The sequence below is a fragment of the Pelophylax lessonae genome (genome assembly GCF_965119305.1).
Source record: "Pelophylax lessonae genome assembly, chromosome: 12".
Classification (NCBI taxonomy): domain Eukaryota; kingdom Metazoa; phylum Chordata; class Amphibia; order Anura; family Ranidae; genus Pelophylax; species Pelophylax lessonae.
The window spans coordinates 206,405,087-206,423,007 of record NC_138779.1 but is presented as its reverse complement, the minus strand read 5'-3'; the positions used below and the strand labels follow the sequence as shown (position 1 = coordinate 206,423,007).

Here is a 17,921-nt window from a genome sequence, read left to right as displayed (position 1 = left end):
GAGGGTGTTAACTACATCCTAATTTATTAGCATTCCCATTTTCTTTTCTTTTTTTTTTCTAGTTATAAAGTGACATAAGACCGCATCTCCAAAAGTTAAGTCTCTACTGCCAAAAGCAGCTAAAGCCTAAAGGAACTTGTCAATGCTGGACCTATGCAGGAAAACTGAATATTCGGTTTAAAATCCTAATCCTGGATATTTCTGTTGGATACAATTAGGAAGAGTTGAGTTGAGAAGGTTTTTGACTCATGCCAAGAATACAAGTAATATAATTGTACTGAATTATCCTTGAAAGAAGCAGGTTTGCCTCCTTGATTTAGCTTTACTTATATTGAGAAGGACTTTTGGCTTTGAGATTTTTGGAGGTCCCCTGAGGTGTTTTCATATATCATATATGATATACAGATATTGTTTAACCACTTTAAGACCGGAAGGATTTGTCCCCTTCCTGACCAGGCCCTATTTTGCGATTCGGCACTGCGTTAATTAAAGGGACAATTGCGTCGTTGTGCGACGCTGTACCCAAACAAAATTTACATCCTTTTTTTTCCCCCACAAATAGAGCTTTCTTTTGGTGGTATTTGATCACCTGTGCAATTTTTATTTTTTTGCGCTATAAACAAAAAAAGAGCAGCAATTTTGAAAAAAAAAAAAAAAAACAATATATTTTTCACATTCTGCTATATGACATTCCCAAAAAAAAATGTGAACATCAAATTTTTTTAACATTTTAGGCCAATTTTACATAGTTACATAGTTACATAGTTAGTAAGGTCCAAAAAAGCCACCAGTCCATCCAGTTCAACCCATGATGTGTGTGTGTGTTTGCTGTTAACCGCACATTGTATACCCCTGTACGTTGTACATTGTATACCCCTGTATGTTGTACATTGTATACCCCTGTATGTTGTACATTGTATACCCCTGTATGTTGTACATTGTATACCCCTGTATGTTGTACATTGTATACCCCTGTATGTTGTACATTGTATACCCCTGTACGTTGTGGTCTTTAAGGTGCCCATCTAATAGTTTTTTGAAACTATCGATGCTCCCTGCTGATACCACTGCTTGTGGAAGAGAATTCCACAGAATTTGTTTTCTGCTACATATTTTTGGTAAAAAGTAAAGAAAAATCGCAATAAGCGTATTTTGATTGGTTTGCACGTCCACTAACTACGGCAAAGATTTATGTCATTTTTATTGTTTTTTTTTTTACTAGTAATGGTGGAGATCTGTGATTTTTTGCGGGACTGCGACATTGCAGCGGACAGATCGGACCCCTAACTGACATTTTTGACACTTTTGGGGGTACCAGTGACATTACTACAGTAATTAGTGCTAAAAATATGCACTGTTACTGTAATAATGCCATTGGCAGGGAAGGGGTTAATACTATTGGTGATCAGGGGGTTAAATGTAAGCCTAAGGTAGTGATTCTAACTGTGTGTGTGTGTGTGGGGGGGGGGGGGGGGGGGTTGGGCTTGTGAGATGATCACAGAGACATGCGATCCTATATAGCAGGATCACATAGCCTCTGTGGTCAATTATGTATGAATGTGAGTTAGGGACCTTAGATTGTAAGCTCCTTGAGGACAGGGACTGATGTGAATGTACAATGTATATGTAAAGCGCTGCATAAATTGACAGCGCTATATAAGTACCTGAAATAAATAAATAAATAAAAATCCGAGGGAGAAGGACGGACGGCTGTGTTTACATCAGCCGTCCGTCCTTCTCTGTCAGCAGGGAGAGATTGCCGGTGTCAGGCGGCAATCGGAGCCGCCTGACATACGCACTGGTTCCCCGGCTGACAAGCAGGGGCGGGAGCATGCCGGCGGCAGTGCGGGCTCGCCCCCTAGCCTCCTGAAAGCAAGCGAGGTAGTACTACGTCGGTGTGCCCAGGAACAGACGGCTGTGTTTACATCAGCCGCCCGTCCTTCTCTGTCAGCGTGGAGAGATCGCCGATGTCAGGCGGCCATTGGAGCCACCTGACGCATGCACTGGCTCGCTGGCTGACAAGTGGGGGCAGGAGCGCGCCGCCGCCGGCGCGCGCTCGCCCCCTAGCCTCCTGAGAGCAAGCGAGGTAGTACTACGTCGGTTTGCCCAGGAGCGGCTGCCTGCCGCAGTAAATCTGCGGCGGGCAGTCGTCAAGTGGTTAAACACAACAATGCCTTGATGGGTAGATGTCAATTTGGAGGAAAGAGAGTTCCTAGGCAGGCTGTATTTGCATGCAAACTGCCCTAGATAATGCTCACATGTGATACTAAGCAACCATCATTAAAAAAAAACAAAAAACAAAATGCAATGAAGGATGGGGCTTGCAGGAAACAGTCAGGCTGCTGAGGAAAGAACCAGATGATGAACATCCTCCAGCCAGGAAATACAACTTGTAATGTACATTGTGAAAGCTTCCAGTGTGCAGTAAAGAGTAGGAAATGTCAGTATAGTGCAAACAGAGGGATAAACATTCTCAGGATCCCATGCAGTGTGGTTCGGGGAGCCAACAGTCGGATGACTCGAATCGCTGTAAATACAGTAGACTGCGGCGCACAGAAATAAATCTCCACATTTTCAAACTCTTTGCCAAGGCTCTTGCAAAAGCCACACAGTGAAATATATATATTACTAGAATTATTATGCATCGTTCTTCAAAGTAGTTAACCACTTCTTGCTCAGACGCTGACAGATGAAGAAGTGGTGAACCACTTTCGAAATGCTTTTTTGTTATACTCATTTTTTTTGTTCATTGCACAAATTGGCTGCCGTCATGGTAATGATATAAAAAGGTAAATTAAAGAATGATAGTAGTTAAATGCTGTGGAAGCAACCTTATTGGCTGAAGAAGCTGACCCCCCCACCCCAGCGTTCATGCTGTTTTCATGGGCATTAGTGGAAGCTAATATAAAGATAGATTTGGGTACTTCTACAATAGCTCCCAACTGGCCTTTATTTGGGGGAACTATCTCTCTTTTGAAACCAAACCTGTCTGCCCTCCTTTCTCCTCACTTGTCCTTTTTGGTCTGATGTATAGACAAAAAGGACAGAGTTCTGCCCCCCCCCCCCCCCCCCCAGACCAAAAAGGACAGAGTTCTGCCCCCCCCCCCAGACCAAAAAGGACAGAGTTCTGCCCCCTCTCAGACCAAAAAGGACAGAGTTCTGCCCCCCCCCCAGACCAAAAAGGACAGAGTTCTGCCCCCTCTCAGACCAAAAAGGACAGAGTTCTGCCCCCCCCCCCCCCAGATGAAAAAGTACAGAGCTCTGCCCGCCCTCCAAAAATTAAAAGTCAGCAGCTATACATACTTTAGGGGCTGACTTTTATCATTAGGACACTTACCTGTCCTGGAGTCCAGCGATGTCAGCACGTTTCCATCGGCTGTCGGCTGTCGGGTGCTCCCGCAGCCATTGCCAGTAAGGGGACCCAGCAGTGAAGCCTTGCGGCTTCACGGGCGGGTCCCTACTGCGAATGCGCGAAGCACGCTGCACATTCAGATTGGCTCGGCAGTGGAGGGTAGGAGGAGGGGTCCTCACCTCGCCGCGGCGCCGTTCCCGGAAGTGGGGAAGGGTACCTGTCAAAAACAGGTACCCGTTCCCCCCCTCCCCCCTAAAAGGTGCCAAATGTGGGACAGGAGGGGGTAGGAAGCAAATCAGCGGAAGTTCCACATTTGGGTGGAATTCCGCTTTAAAGTGGTTTAAGACGCTGAAGGTTTTTTACCTTCATGCATTCAATCCCCCTACAGCCCCCCCCCCCCCCTTCAGTACTCACTTGAGCCCCTTCTCAATCTAGCAATGTGCATGAGCATCAGCTGTCTCTCTCCCCTCATTGGGTGTGACAGCTCCCACTGCTGTCAATCACAGCCAGTGAGCCAATGAGGAGAGCTCAGGGAGCAGGGCTCTGTGTGTCTTATGGACACAGAGTGGGGCTCGGAAGCAAGCATGCACCAGTGCCCCCATAGTAAGCAGCTTGCTATTGGGAGTACAGGTCAAGGGAGAGGAGCACCCAAAAAGAAGAGGATGGGGACTGCTCTGTGCAAAACCACTGCACAGAGCAGGTAAGAATAACATGTTTGTTATTTATTTTAAATTAACCTTTTTCACTTACCAACTAAAACTGTTATCCCTCTAAATGATTGTATTATCAGTTTTCAAAATCATTATAAAGAAACACAGTGGTGAGAAAAAGCTCTTGTGGCTTTGACCATTAGTTTTTTGCATGATTCTTCTTCCTGGTTCACATAACTGGGGGTGTGGCAGGGGTTTTACTTTTGAATTAAGATATAAAAACACACACAGCAGAGGTCGCCATACAAGTGCAGCATTAAAACTTTTATTGTAGGACAAAAACAAAATTGGCAGCTTACATGAAATAAGTTTGTGAAGGCATGTAGAGCATAAGAAATCAGGACATGCAGGGAACCCTGTAGCAGAGACATCCAGTCCAGGTTTTGTCAAGCACTGTTGCCAGCTATGTAGGCATAGGAAGCTGCGTTTCTGCCTCTTTGTCAAGCCTCCATTGTTTATCCTTTGCCTACATACAAGGCCTCCATTGGATCATTGTGCCCTGTGGGGCTTTCTCCTTCCCATCTAGCCGTTTTCAAGACGAAGCAAACAATTCATCCTCTTAGTACCCCCCCCCCCTTAGCGTGTGCACACACACATACACACACACTCCCCTCTCCCAATAATTTTCAAGACACAGCAACATTTCCACTACCCAGAACTTCAATCCCCTCCCCCAGTACCCCCAGCTATGTTGGGATACATCAAAAACTTTACACCCAAATCCAAGTGTGATCAACCAGAAAAATCTCCTATTGTGTGCAATCATCTTGCAAAATTAAGTAATAGAATTGAATATTATATTTAGGCATGGGTGTCTGCAGAAATTTTTTCGGGGGGGGGGGGATCATTTTAAGGTCACCCATGCTTAGCCCCTTTTCACCCCCATAGATCCCTCTTTAGAGCAGGCAAGGGTCTCCCATAGATCCCTTTAGAGCAGGGTCCCCATAGGTCCCCCTTTTTAGAGCAAGCCAGGCAAGGGTCTCCCATAGATCCCTTTAGAGCAGGGTCCCCATAGGTCCCCCTCTTTAGAGCAAGCCAGGCAAGGGTCTCCCATAGATCCCTTTAGAGCAGGGTCCCCATAGGTCCCCCTCTTTAGAGCAAGCCAGGCCAGGGTCCCCCATAGATCCCTCTTTAGAGCAGGCCAGGATCCCCACAGATCCTTCTTTAGTCTTACCTTTTCACCTATATTCCCCGTGCTACCAGGTTTTCCTGCAACTGCAGGTACCCCAGGCTCTCCCTGCAAAGAAATATATATATTTAAGCAGGCATATTTAAAGCAGGCCAGGATCCCCATTAATCCCCTTTAGAGCAGGCCAGGGTCCCCCATAGATCTCCCTTTAGAGCAGGGTCCCCATAGATTTCCCTTTTCGAGCAGGCCAGGCACTTGCCCCCCAGGGCCGGATTAAGAGCATCATGGGCTTGGTGCTGAGGATTTTGAAGGGCCTTAAGGGCCGTGCCTTGGCATGCACCCAGAAGAGGAAGGGTGCAGCCATGCATGCCTAATTCAACATGGGATGCTGTCTCTGAAGCCCATAAACACATTCATGCATCGCCAACTGTCCCTCCTTGTCCGGCCTTCACGCTGTGTGGGGAGGTTCTGAGGGTGCTGCCTGGGGAAGCGAGCATAGAAGCCAGACTTCTGTGTTTACAAGTGACAGAAGAGCGGTAACAGTGAATATGGCCAACCCGGGGCCTATATAAAAGGTAGGGGCCTGGAGCTGCAGCTCCAATAGCCCCTAAGTTAATCTGGCCCTGTTGCCCCCTCTTTCCAACGCCCATGTATATAGGTCCAAAAAACAGAAAGGCTTATCAAAGATAAACCAAAATGGAATAGCAAAACAAAATAAAAAATTGTCAAAAAAGAGCAAAAAGGATCACTGCAGGACTCAAAAAAAAAAAAAAACATAAAAGTCCAATGTACGGCTGACACTACTCCAGGTGACAACGTGTTTCATCGCCGAAAGCAGTGAACTTTTCAAACAGTGTGGTGAATAAGAAGAGCCTTCCATATGTACAGTGCCTTGCGAAAGTATTCGGCCCCCTTGAACTTTTCGACCTTTTGCCACATTTCAGGCTTCAAACATAAAGATATAAAACTGTCATTTTTTGTGAAGAATCAACAACAAGTGGGACACAATCATGAAGTGGAATGAAATTTATTGGATATTTCAAACTTTTTTAACAAATAAAAAACTGAAAAATTGGGGGTGCAAAATTATTCAGCCCCCTTAAGTTAATACTTTGTAGCGCCACCTTTTGCTGCAATTACAGCTGTAAGTCGCTTGGGGTATGTCTCTATCAGTTTTGCACATCGAGAGACTGAAATGTTTGCCCATTCCTCCTTGCAAAACAGCTCGAGCTCAGTGAGGATGGATGGAGAGCGTTTGTGAACAGCAGTTTTCAGTTCTTTCCACAGATTCTCGATTGGATTCAGGTCTGGACTTTGACTCAGGTTTTCTTCCAGAATGGTCCTGTATTTGGCTCCATCCATCTTCCCATCAATTTTAACCATCTTCCCTGTTCCTGCTGAAGAAAAGCAGGCCCAAACCATGATGCTGCCACCACCATGTTTGACAGTGGGGATGGTGTGTTCAGGGTGATGAGCTGTGTTGCTTTTACGCCAAACATAACGTTTTGCATTGTTGCCAAAAAGTTCGATTTTGGTTTCATCTGACCAGAGCACCTTCTGCCACATGTTTGGTGTCTCCCAGGTGGCTTGTGGCAAACTTTAAACAACACTTTTTATGAATATCTTTAAGAAATGGCTTTCTTCTTGCCACTCTTCCATAAAGGCCAGATTTGTGCAGTGTACGACTGATTGTTGTCCTATGGACAGAGTCTCCCACCTCAGCTGTAGATCTCTGCAGTTCATCCAGAGTGATCATGGGCCTCTTGGCTGCATCTCTGATCAGTCTTCTCCTTGTATGAGCTGAAAGTTTAGAGGGACGGCCAGGTCTTCGTAGATTTGTAGTGGTCTGATACTCCTTCCATTTCAATATTATTGCTTGCACAGTGCTCCTTGGGATGTTTAAAGCTTGGGAAATCTTTTTGTATCCAAATCCGGCTTTAAACTTCTCCACAACAGTATCTCGGACCTGCCTGGTGTGTTCATTGTTCTTCATGATGCTCTCTGCGCTTTAAACGGACCTCTGAGACTATCACAGTGCAGGTGCATTTATACGGAGACTTGATTACACACAGGTGGATTCTATTTATCATCATTAGTCATTTAGGTCAACATTGGATCATTCAGAGATCCTCACTGAACTTCTCGAGAGAGTTTGCTGCACTGAAAGTAAAGGAGCTGAATAATTTTGCACGCCCAATTTATCAGTTTTTTATTTGTTAACAAAGTTTGAAATATCCAATAAATTTCGTTCCACTTCATGATTGTGTCCCACTTGTTGTTGATTCTTCACAAAAAAATTACAGTTTTATATCTTTATGTTTGAAGCCTGAAATGTGGCAAAAGGTCGCAAAGTTCAAGGGGGCCGAATACTTTCGCAAGGCACTGTAATTTAAGCACAAAATGTTGCGGAGGAAGGGGGGACGCAAAATACGTCAAAACCGGGACCAGAAGAGATGTTTTTTTTAACAGGACGTGCCGCCATGCCAATGGTGCAACAACAGTCAGAAGCCGGTGTCCCCAAGACTGAAAGTGATGTAATCGGAACAGGAAGTGCATCCATGGCAACGCTGCAATATACCGAAACTGGAAATGACGTCCACTAACAAGTGACAGGGCCACTAAAAAAACAAGTCATCCAATCAAAGAAAAAAAATAAATACTAAATTATACAAATACCCAAAATAGATGTTTTACACTTTAAAAAAAAAAGGGCCTGAAAAATATGTTTTCCATTTTAAAATGACAACATCCCATTACACTTCCCTCTCTCCAAGTATTTTACCCCCTGTAACCCCCTAGTAATCATGGTGATGTTCCTTGATTTCTTGCAGCAATGTTTTTAGTTTACTCTTCTATTTAATATTAAAAAAAAAAACATTTCATCTCTGTGACTTGAGCAATAGATTTTCTATATAGCGTTATGGGAAATGTCCGAATTTCTCAACTTGCTAACCACATCAACTTTGTTGTAAGAAGCACTGAGCCCAATCAGATACTTCCTGTAATGTTACTAATTGTAGATGTAGATCACATGTGTCAAACACAAGGCCCGCAGGCTGAATCCGGCCCTCCAGGCCATTTTATGTGGCCCTCTCACCTCTCCAGTACCTGCAGGAGAGCTCCAGTCCTCCTCTGGTCCTCCTCCTGACCCTGTACTTTCTGCTTTCCAGCAATGCCTCCAGCTTCTTCCCAGCAGCAGCACAAGGTAAGGGGGTGCACTGTAATGTAAGGGAGGGGGGACTTAACTTCTGATGTTGGAGAGGTTCTTGGTGTCTTATGTAAGGGTAGGGGATGCTCTGGACATCTAGTCTTACAGATACAACCGGCCCCTTTGAGAGGAATCATAATGCCGATGCGGCCCACGATTAAATTGAGTTTGACACCCATTGTGTGGATATAAATAATATTGACCAGTCTTTTGTTGTCTGCACATAGTACAACTTCTTCCTTTGAGATGTAATGGTCCTTTCACACAGGCATTCCGATCAGGTCCACCGGTCAGTTTTGATCGGACCCTCCAGTCTCCTCTATGGAGCGGGGGATGTCAGCCGCCACCCACCACCATCTGATTCCATCCTGCCTGCAAAAAACAGACGGATGGTGGCAGTGCTGTATCCCGGATTAGGCCAACAAGGCCCAGGCCTAGGGCGGCACTTTGCAGGGGGGGCAGCAAAAAAATATTTAATTATTTGTATAATGACTATGGACTTCCCATTTATTATACAAATAAGTGAAATAATCTTATAATTACAATAAGTGGCAGCAAACACAAGTCCAAATATCTTAAAAGAGTAATCTTACTAGCCTGTGACATAAGGCACTGATAAGGCTGCACTGGTGGCCACTGATGAGGCCACACTGATATGAGTAAAGAGGCGGCACTGATAAGGCTGCACTGATGAGGCTAAACTTATGGGAACTGATGAAGCTATGCTGATGGGCACTGATGATAGACTGTGGTTATGGTCTGTGGTTTACAGATGACAGGGTGGGTCATAAACAGGAAGGGGTGTGGCCTATACAGGAAGTGGTGGGTCATATTTAAATTAGGGGGTGCACAAGTTTAGTCAGGCTTAGGGCAGCGCAAAACCTAAATACACCACTGGATGGTGGTCCTATTTTCCTTCTGTCTGGCCGATCGGATGGAAACAGATAGGCCGTAGTTTCTATTCGATTTCCCCATAGAGGAGAGGAGGGACTGTGCCTGTGTCCACTCTGCACAGTGAGCGGACCTGTCATCCGCCTGTTAACCCCTTCCCTGCCAGTGTCATTATTACAGTAACAGAGCATATTTTTAGCACTGATTACTGTAGTAATGTCACTGGTACCCCCAAAAGTGCCAAAAATGTCAGTCAAGGTTCCGATCTGTCTGCCCCCTGTCAATCCCATAATCCCCCTGTCAATCCCATAAAAAATCGCAGATTGCCGCCATTACTAGTAAAAAAAAAAAAAACAATAAAAATGACATAAATCTTTCCCGTAGTTAGTAGACGCAATAACTTTTGCGCAAACCAATCAAAATACGCTTATTGCGATTTTTTTTTTACCAAACATAGGTAGCAGAAAACAAATTGGCCTAAAATGTTAGAACATTTTGATTTTTAATTTTACGGTTTAAAATTGCGCACACCCGTGGAATGGCGACAAACTATGGTCAATAAAAATCTCCATAGGGGACGATTTAAAATGTTTTAACGGTTACCAGTTTAGGGTTAGAGTGTAGCTCTTTTTTTTTTTAATTATTTCTCACGCTCTGGCGATCGCAGCAATACCTCACATGGGTGGTTTGAACAGTGATTTCATTTGCGACTTCCATATACGTTTTCTTTCGTGCGCGAGCTCACGATGACGGGGGCGGCTAAAAAATTTTTTTTTTCCTATTTATTTTATTTTTTTTTTTTTTTTATTTTAACCACTTTACGTCTGCTCACAGTAATACTACTGCGGCAGAGTGGCTCGTTATCGTCTGACGACGTAGTATTAACGTCGTCAGACACTCCCCCTTCTGGGCGGCGCTTGCGCGCCGCCGGAGGCTCGCTCCCGCTGTTTTCATTCACAGCGGGAGTCGGGCCAGGGGAGGAGCAGCGGCGATCGCCGCTGCTCTGCCCCGATCGCCGGGGATCTAGTGTGGAGATCCGCCCGCCTGTGTAAACACAAGCGGACGGATCTCCATAGTGACAGGGAGTGACAGATCGGACTGTTCAGCATAGCTGGACATCCGATCTGTCCATGACTCACACAGTCACCTCCCCCCCCCACACGTCAGTAAGCACCAGGCATACATTAACCCTTCCCTCTCCAATAAAATTAACCCCCTTCCCTGCCAGTGTCATTTTTACAGTAACAGTGCATATATATAGCACTGATTACTGCAGTAATGTCACTGGTACCCCCAAAAGTGTCAAAAATGTCAGTCAAGGGTCCGATCTGTCCGCCGCAATGTCGCAGTCCCACAAAAAAAATCGCAGATCGCCGCCATTACGCGTTAAAAAAAAAACACCAAAAATGACAGACATCTTTCCCTTTGTTAGTAAACGCAATAACTTTTGCGCAAACCAATCAAAATACGCTTATTGCGATTTTTTTTACCAAACATGGGTAGCAGAAAACAAATTGGCCAAAAATGTTTTAAAAAATTGGTTTTTACATCTTTTTTGGGGGGAATTTCATATAAAAAAATGTTAAAAATATTGTTATTTTTTCAAAATAAACGCTCTTTTTTTGTTTATAGCGCAAAAAGTAAAAATCGCACAGGTGATCAAATACCACCAAAAGAAAGCTCTGTTTGTGGGAAAAAAAGGACGTAAATTTCGTTTGGGTACGGCGTCGCAGGACCGCGCAATTGTCAGTTGAAGTCGCACAGCGCCGAATCGCAAAAAGTGGCCTGGACGGAGGACAGCAAAATCCTCCGGTGGTAAAGTGGTTAACACAGGTTTTAGAAAAAAAAAAAAAAACGTCCCCTCCCGCTCGCCGGGTTAACTTGAACATACAGAATACATAAACACAGTAGCATACAGGAAAATCAATGTACAAAGAAAGGAATTTTTACCTTTTTTACGTTTTGCTTCCATCTCCACCTCCTTTTTTTTTTTTTATGTTGTTTTTCCGGTTGTTTTATGTTATTTCATACACTGAGATGTGAAATTGATAAACTGTGGAGTAATCAGTGGGATTGCAACAACTTCCTTCTCTTGGCGGTGAGCAGAGTGAACACATCATAAGCAGGAGACGGACAAGTTTCATAGAAGCTTCAGCCATGGACCTGGTCATGGGAATACTGCTAGGACTTCTCCTAAAAGGTAAGATAATTCGATCAGTTTGGCTACCGAGATCAAAGCTATACAATTTTTTTTTTTTGAAAAGCTGAATATCAAGATTGTCTGCTTTGGTGTCAATTTTAGAAGAAGCAATGGAGTTGATTTACTAAAACTGGAGAGTGCAAAATCTGGTGCAGCTGTGCATGATAGCCAGTTGGCTTCTAACGTCAGCTTGTTCAATTAAGCCTTGATAGTAAAACATGGAAGCTGATTGGTTTCTACGCAGAGCTGCACCAGATTTAGCATTCTCCAGTTTTAGTAAATCAACCCCAATGTATTAACTGGAGTTATGCCTCGTACACACGCAACGATTGTTGGCCGACCGATCGGCCGTCTTTTGTCCAGTGTTGTTGTGTTGGTTGAAATGTGCTCTAGACTGCACACGAATTTTCTTGGCTAACAAAAACCAACTTCAGAAGTGATGGTTTACTTTCCGTGTGTTTTTTCTTCTCTGAGCATGCCCAGTCTTGCTCATCTGATTTTTGTCTGCCTAAATCTGTACTGACTGACAAACAATCGGCCGTTCTGTTGACGGCCAACAAAAATTTTATAGCATGCACACCAGATTTTGTTCGGTCGAAAAGTCGCAGTCGGTTGTCGGAAGCATCGTACTAACAAGCCGAAAATCGGCCGATCGGACGTTGGCTAAAAATTCACGGCCAACAATCGTTGCCTGTGTACGAGGCATTAGTATGATGCTTCCGACAACCGACTGCGACTTTTCGGCCAAACAAAATCTGGTGTGCAGACTATAAAATTTTTGTTGGCCGTCAACAGAACGGCCGATTGCTTGTCAGTCAGTACAGATTTCTGCAGACAATAATCAGATGAGCAAGACTGGGCATGCTCAGAGAAGAAAAAACACAGGGAAAGTCAACCAGAACATGACATCACTTCTGCAGTTGGTTGTTGTTGGCCGAAAAAATTCGTGTGCAGTCTAGAGCACATTTCAACCAACACAACAACACTGGACAAAAGACGGCCGATCGGTCGGCCAACAATCGTTGCGTGTGTACGAGGCATTCGATGATTTTTTAAGAATGTAGGAAGATGGTGAGATCTAGGGAAGGCAGCTTGACTCGTAGGGGAGGGGAGGGTCAGGCTCTTGAGATTATACCCCAGGTTTAATCAGGTTGGCTACCAAGATCAAAGCTGTACAATCTTTTTTGAGGAGCTGAAAATCAAGATAGTCCACTTGGTGCCAATTTTAGAAGGAACAAAGTGTTAACTGGAGTGTCGGATGGCACTGGATCAGTAGGTAGATAATTCTTCAGATAACATTTTTTAAGATTGTAGCAAGATGGTCCGATCTAGAGAAGGAAGCTAGACTTGAAGGGGAGGGGCGGGGGAGGCTCTTGAGACAATACCCTAGATGGGTGTAAGTGAGGAGGGCCAGAAGAAAACCAAGAAGGTATATCTTTGTGCTAAAAGAAAAATATTTTGGAAAAGAAAGGAGCCAATGCATTTTAGAGCCCATTCAGACTAGCGCGACACGACTTTGGCGGGCGACCTGTGAAGTCGCGTGCACCGCGACTTCGGCGCAACTTGCAGAGACTTCACATAATAGAAGTCTATGCAAGTCGCCTCCAGGTCGCCCCAAAGAAGCTCCGGACCCTTTTTCTAAGTCGGAGCAACTTGTGTCGCTCCTATTAGAACGGGTCCTGTGCTAATCAATGGACCGTGACCGAGCACGACTTGTCAGGCTGACAAGTTGCCTGACAAGTCGCGCTAATGTGAATGGGCTCTTAGGTTTACGTACTCCACTTCTTCGGGGTATCTGTGCTCCAATTGCTAGCTGTGGTTTCCACCATCTAGATATCCTCCACACAACCTCCTCCAGGAGCAGTAAAGATTGTTCTAAAGTTGTATATATTTGCCTTATATTTGTCTCTGAGAGTTCCCAGACTAGTAACAAGAAAAAAAACAATGAACAGTTTTTGAACCGGGGAAAACATGTATGTAAATAGGCATGATTTATACAAAGATTGACTCAAACTGGTCACTGGGGAGGAAAGAGAACAGTGCTTCTAAGTGTAGTAGTTTAAACCGCACTTTAATTGTAAAAGTAAACAACTCTCAAGAGTAGAAGAAATTTCGCTTGTGGAAACATATTAGTCCCGCTGTGCATATCCCGGGTGGTCCCGCTGGATGTCTCTGAGTCCAGGTTGCAGGCTGGTGGCCTCATCATTGGATTCTCACATTGGCCACATGCTCGTGGACGCTGGAGACCAAGGGTTGACGTCACTTCCGGGTTTGCGCACAGGGGAAGCGAATGCGTGCAAAGCACGTGTGCTCCTTTATCAGGCCTGATGAATTAACTGATATACTTTTAAAGAAAACCTAGACAGATATATAGGTATATCTCACAAAATTTGCATATGGTCAAAATGTTATTTTATTTCAATAATTCAATTAAAAATGTGAGACTCATATATTATATAGATTCGTTACACACAGAGTGATATATTTCAAGCATTTCTTTCTTTTAAATTTTGATGATTATGGCTTACAGCTACTGAAAACCCAACATTCAGTATCTCAGAAAATTAGAACATTACATAAGACCAATAAAAAAAGGATTTTAGTACAGAAATGTTGGCATAGTGAAAGGTATGTCCATGTGCAGTATAGGATGCACTCAATACTTGGTCGGGGCTCCTTTTGCACAAGTTACTGCATCAATGCGGCAAGGCATGGAGGCAATCAGCCTTTGGCACTACTGAGGTGTTATGGAAGCCCAGGTTGCTTTGATTGTGGCCTTCAGCTCTTCTGCATTGTTGGGTCTGGTGTCTCTCATCTTCCTCTTGACAATACCTCACAGATTCTCTTTGGGTTTAGGGAAGCCCAGGTTGCTTTTATTGAGACCTTCAGCTCGTCTGCATTGTTGGGTCTGGGGACTCTCATCTTCCTCCTGACAATACCTCAGAGATTCTCTATGGGGTTTAGGTCAGGTGAGTTTGCTGGTCAATCAACCACAGTGATACCATTAAACCAGGTATTGGTATGTTTGGCAGTGTGGGCGGTGCCAAGTCCTGCTGGAAAATGATATCAGCACCGCCATAAAGCTGGTCAGCAGAGGGAAGCATGAAGTGCTCTAGAATTCCCTGGTAGAGGGCTGTGCTGACTTTGGACTTGATAAAACACAGCGGACCAACACCAGCAGGTGACATGGCTCCCCAAATCATCACAGACTGTGGAAACTTCATATTGAACCTCAGGCAACTTGGATTCTGTACAATTAGAAGAAGGCAACCGCACACCAACTTGAGAGTGATATGACTGTTATGACTAAGCGAACATAGTTTCGTGAAACGCGTCAACTGTTTTTTTGCCCTCCTGTCCCTGGTTTGTCGTTTTGGATTTTATGGATTTTCAATAAAAGGTTTTTATCATTTACTATCACTCTCAAGTTGGTGTGCGGTTGCCTTCTTCTAATTGTACAGCTTTCGGGACTACGGACCTAACCTGCACCCTTCTGATTGTGAGGACATTTCAACACCAGAGCGGTCTCTGTGCTCTCATATCTAATTAACTTGGATTCTGTACCTCTCCACTATTCCTCCAGACTCTGGGACCTTGATTTCCAAATGAAATGCAAAATTTGCTTTCATTCGAAAAAAGGACTTTAGACCACTGAGCAATAGTCCAGTAATTTTTCTTCTTAGCTCAGGTGAGATGTTTCTGACGTGGCCTCTGGTTCAGGAGTGGCCTGACACAAGGAATGCGACAGTTGTAGCCCATATATTGAATATGTCTGTGTGTGGTGGCTCTTCAAGCACTGACACCAACTGTAATTTACTCCTTGTGAATCTCCCCCCAAATTCCTGAATGGCCTTTGCTTCACAATCCTCTCAAGGCTGTGGTTTTCCCTGTTGCTTTTGCACCTCTTTCTACCACACTTTTTCCTTCCACTCATCTTTCCATTAATATGCTTGGATACAGCACTCTGAACAGCCAGCTTATTTAGCAATGGCCTTTTGTGACTTACCCTCCTTGTGGAGGGTGTTAATGACAGTCTTCTGGACAAGTCAGCAGTCTTCCCCATGATTGTGTAACCTACTGAACCAGACTGAGAGACCATTTAAACCCCCGTTCACATCAGGGTGATTTGATAGGTCAAATCACATGTCAATTCGCAGCCTATTACAGACAATGGGAGCATCCCAATCGCTGCGATGCTGACTTTGCGGAGCCGACACCGATTTCCAAAAGTAGTTCCTGCACTACTTTTGGCAACTTCAATAGACATCTGTGCATGAACCTGCAGAGATGTCTTTCAAGTCAATCCCAAAGTCAGACTGAAATACGGCTTTGAAATTGTGCGAGTTTAGAAAAAGTCGCACAATTTCACAGCTGCATTCAGTGTTAACGAGGGCTAAAGGCTCAGGAAACCTTTAGGCCCCTTTCACACGGGCGATCCGATCTGATCCGCCTGTCAGTTTTTCAGGCGGACCTGATCGGATCTATGGGAGCTATGGGGCAGCAGGTGTCAGCGGAGACATCTCCGCTGACACCCGCTGCTATCTGATCCGATCCTGTCTGTGAAATCCGGACGGATGGAAACCCTATTTTCCCTCCGTCTGGAGAATAGGATCGGATGAGAATGGACAGGTGGTTCGTTCTCATCCGATCTCCCCATAGAGGACAGCGGGGATCTGACAGCTCTGTCTCCGCACACAGAGCGGAGACAGAGCTGTCATCCGCCTGCTCTGCGGAGATCGGCGGATCGATCCCCCGCTGAGCAGAACGGACTCCGTCGGGCGGTGCGCCCATGTGAAAGGGGCCTTATAGGTGTTTTGAGTTAATTAGCTGATTAGAGTGTGACACGAGTCTACAATATTAAACTTTTTCAGAATATTAGAATTTTCTAAAATACTGAATTTTGGGTTGTCACTAGTAGTGTTGAGCGAACACGGACTGTATTATTCGGGTTCGTACCGAATAATTGGATTTTTGTTACCCGTTTGTTATCCGTGTTCGGTAATTTTATTTCCTGTTTTGTATGCAATGGCGCGCTTTTAATGGCGGGCTTTCAACAGCCAATCAACAAGCGTTTAATTGGTGTGCGCCATCCCAGCCATGCCTACTAATGTATTAGTAGCTGTGATTGGCCATCTGAAGCATGCGACCCATGTCTTTATAAGTTCAAGAGTCACAGCGCGGTGCGTCATTCTGCTGTAGTATAGGGAGAGAGCACACATCATACGTGCTGGCTGCTGCTGATTAGGGACAGACAGTGAAAAATTGTGTCCGAAAAGAATACAGGGACAGGTCGGAGTGTAGGCAGGGAAAGTTTTTGAGCATTTTAGGGACAGGCTGGACTGATTAGGCAGGGACAGTCTACATCGATTTTGCTGTGTGGGGGGTGGTGCAGTGAACGATCTTTTTGAGCATTTTAGGGACAGGCTGGAGTGGTTAGGCAGGGACAGTCTACATGGATTTTGCTGTGTGGGGGGTGGTGCAGTGAACAATCTTTTTGAGCATTTTAGGGACAGGCTGGAGAGATTAGGCAGGGACAGTCTACCTCGATTTTGCTGTTTGGGGGGTGGTGCAGTGAACGATCTTTTTGCCCTCACTTGAGCCCACTGAGGAGGAGGAGGAGGAGGGAGAAAAAAATCTATTTTTATCAGTCTGTTGTGTGCAGCGTTCAGCTATATTTTACTACAGATTGCTGTTCTAATCTGCTATTAAAAAATTAAGTTAAAGGGGAATTTTTTTTAAGAGCACTTGCCATGCTCTTAACTACGTTTTGCTGCCATTTGCAGCACTCTAGCCCTTTCCATTGGTGTTTTAGAGCCATTTTAGTGCCTGAAAGTTCGGGTCCCCATTGACTTCAATGGGGTTCGGTGTCAGGGTAAAGTTCGGAAAAAGTCCGGGACACGGACCCGGACTTTTTTTTCAAGTTCGGCCGAACCCGCCGAACACGGACATCCAGGTGTCCGCTCAACTCTAGTCACTAGCTGTAGGCCAAAATCATCAAAATTAAAAGAAAGAAATGCTTGAAATACATCACTCTATGTGTAATGAATCTATATATGAGTTTCACATTTTTAATTGAATTACTAAAATAAATTAACTCTTTGATGATTTTTAGCTGACTTCAATCTAAGAAAGGAAATTGTCTGGCTGTTTTGCCGATCTTTAGGCTTAAATTTGCCAATGACCTAGAACAAGTACAGCTAGCTATAGGGGTTGATTTACTAAAACTGGAGAGTGCAAAATCTGGTGCAGCTGTGCATGGTAGCCAATCAGCTTCTAAAGCCTCGTACACACGCAACGATTATGGGCCGACCGATCGGCTGTCTTTTGTCCAGTGTTGTTGTGTTGGTTGGAATGTGCTCTAGACTGCACACAAATTTTCTCGGCCAACAAAAACCAACTTCAGAAGTGATGTCATGTGATGGTTTACTTTC

At 44.6% G+C, this 17,921-nt stretch overlaps 1 protein-coding gene across 1 annotated transcript in view; it reads right to left on the bottom strand.

Annotated features, from left to right (window-relative positions):
* Positions 1–15,553, bottom strand: part of LOC309569003 (B-cell receptor CD22-like) — a gene marked incomplete at both ends in the record, with an annotated part of 263,576 nt that extends 248,023 nt beyond the window's left edge. Inside the window, one exon of the mRNA XM_082274764.1 lies at positions 15,497–15,553. Coding sequence (XP_082130890.1) covers positions 15,497–15,553 — 57 coding nt within the window. The remainder of the gene's footprint in view (positions 1–15,496) is intronic.
* Between the last annotated feature and the right edge of the window lie 2,368 nt (positions 15,554–17,921).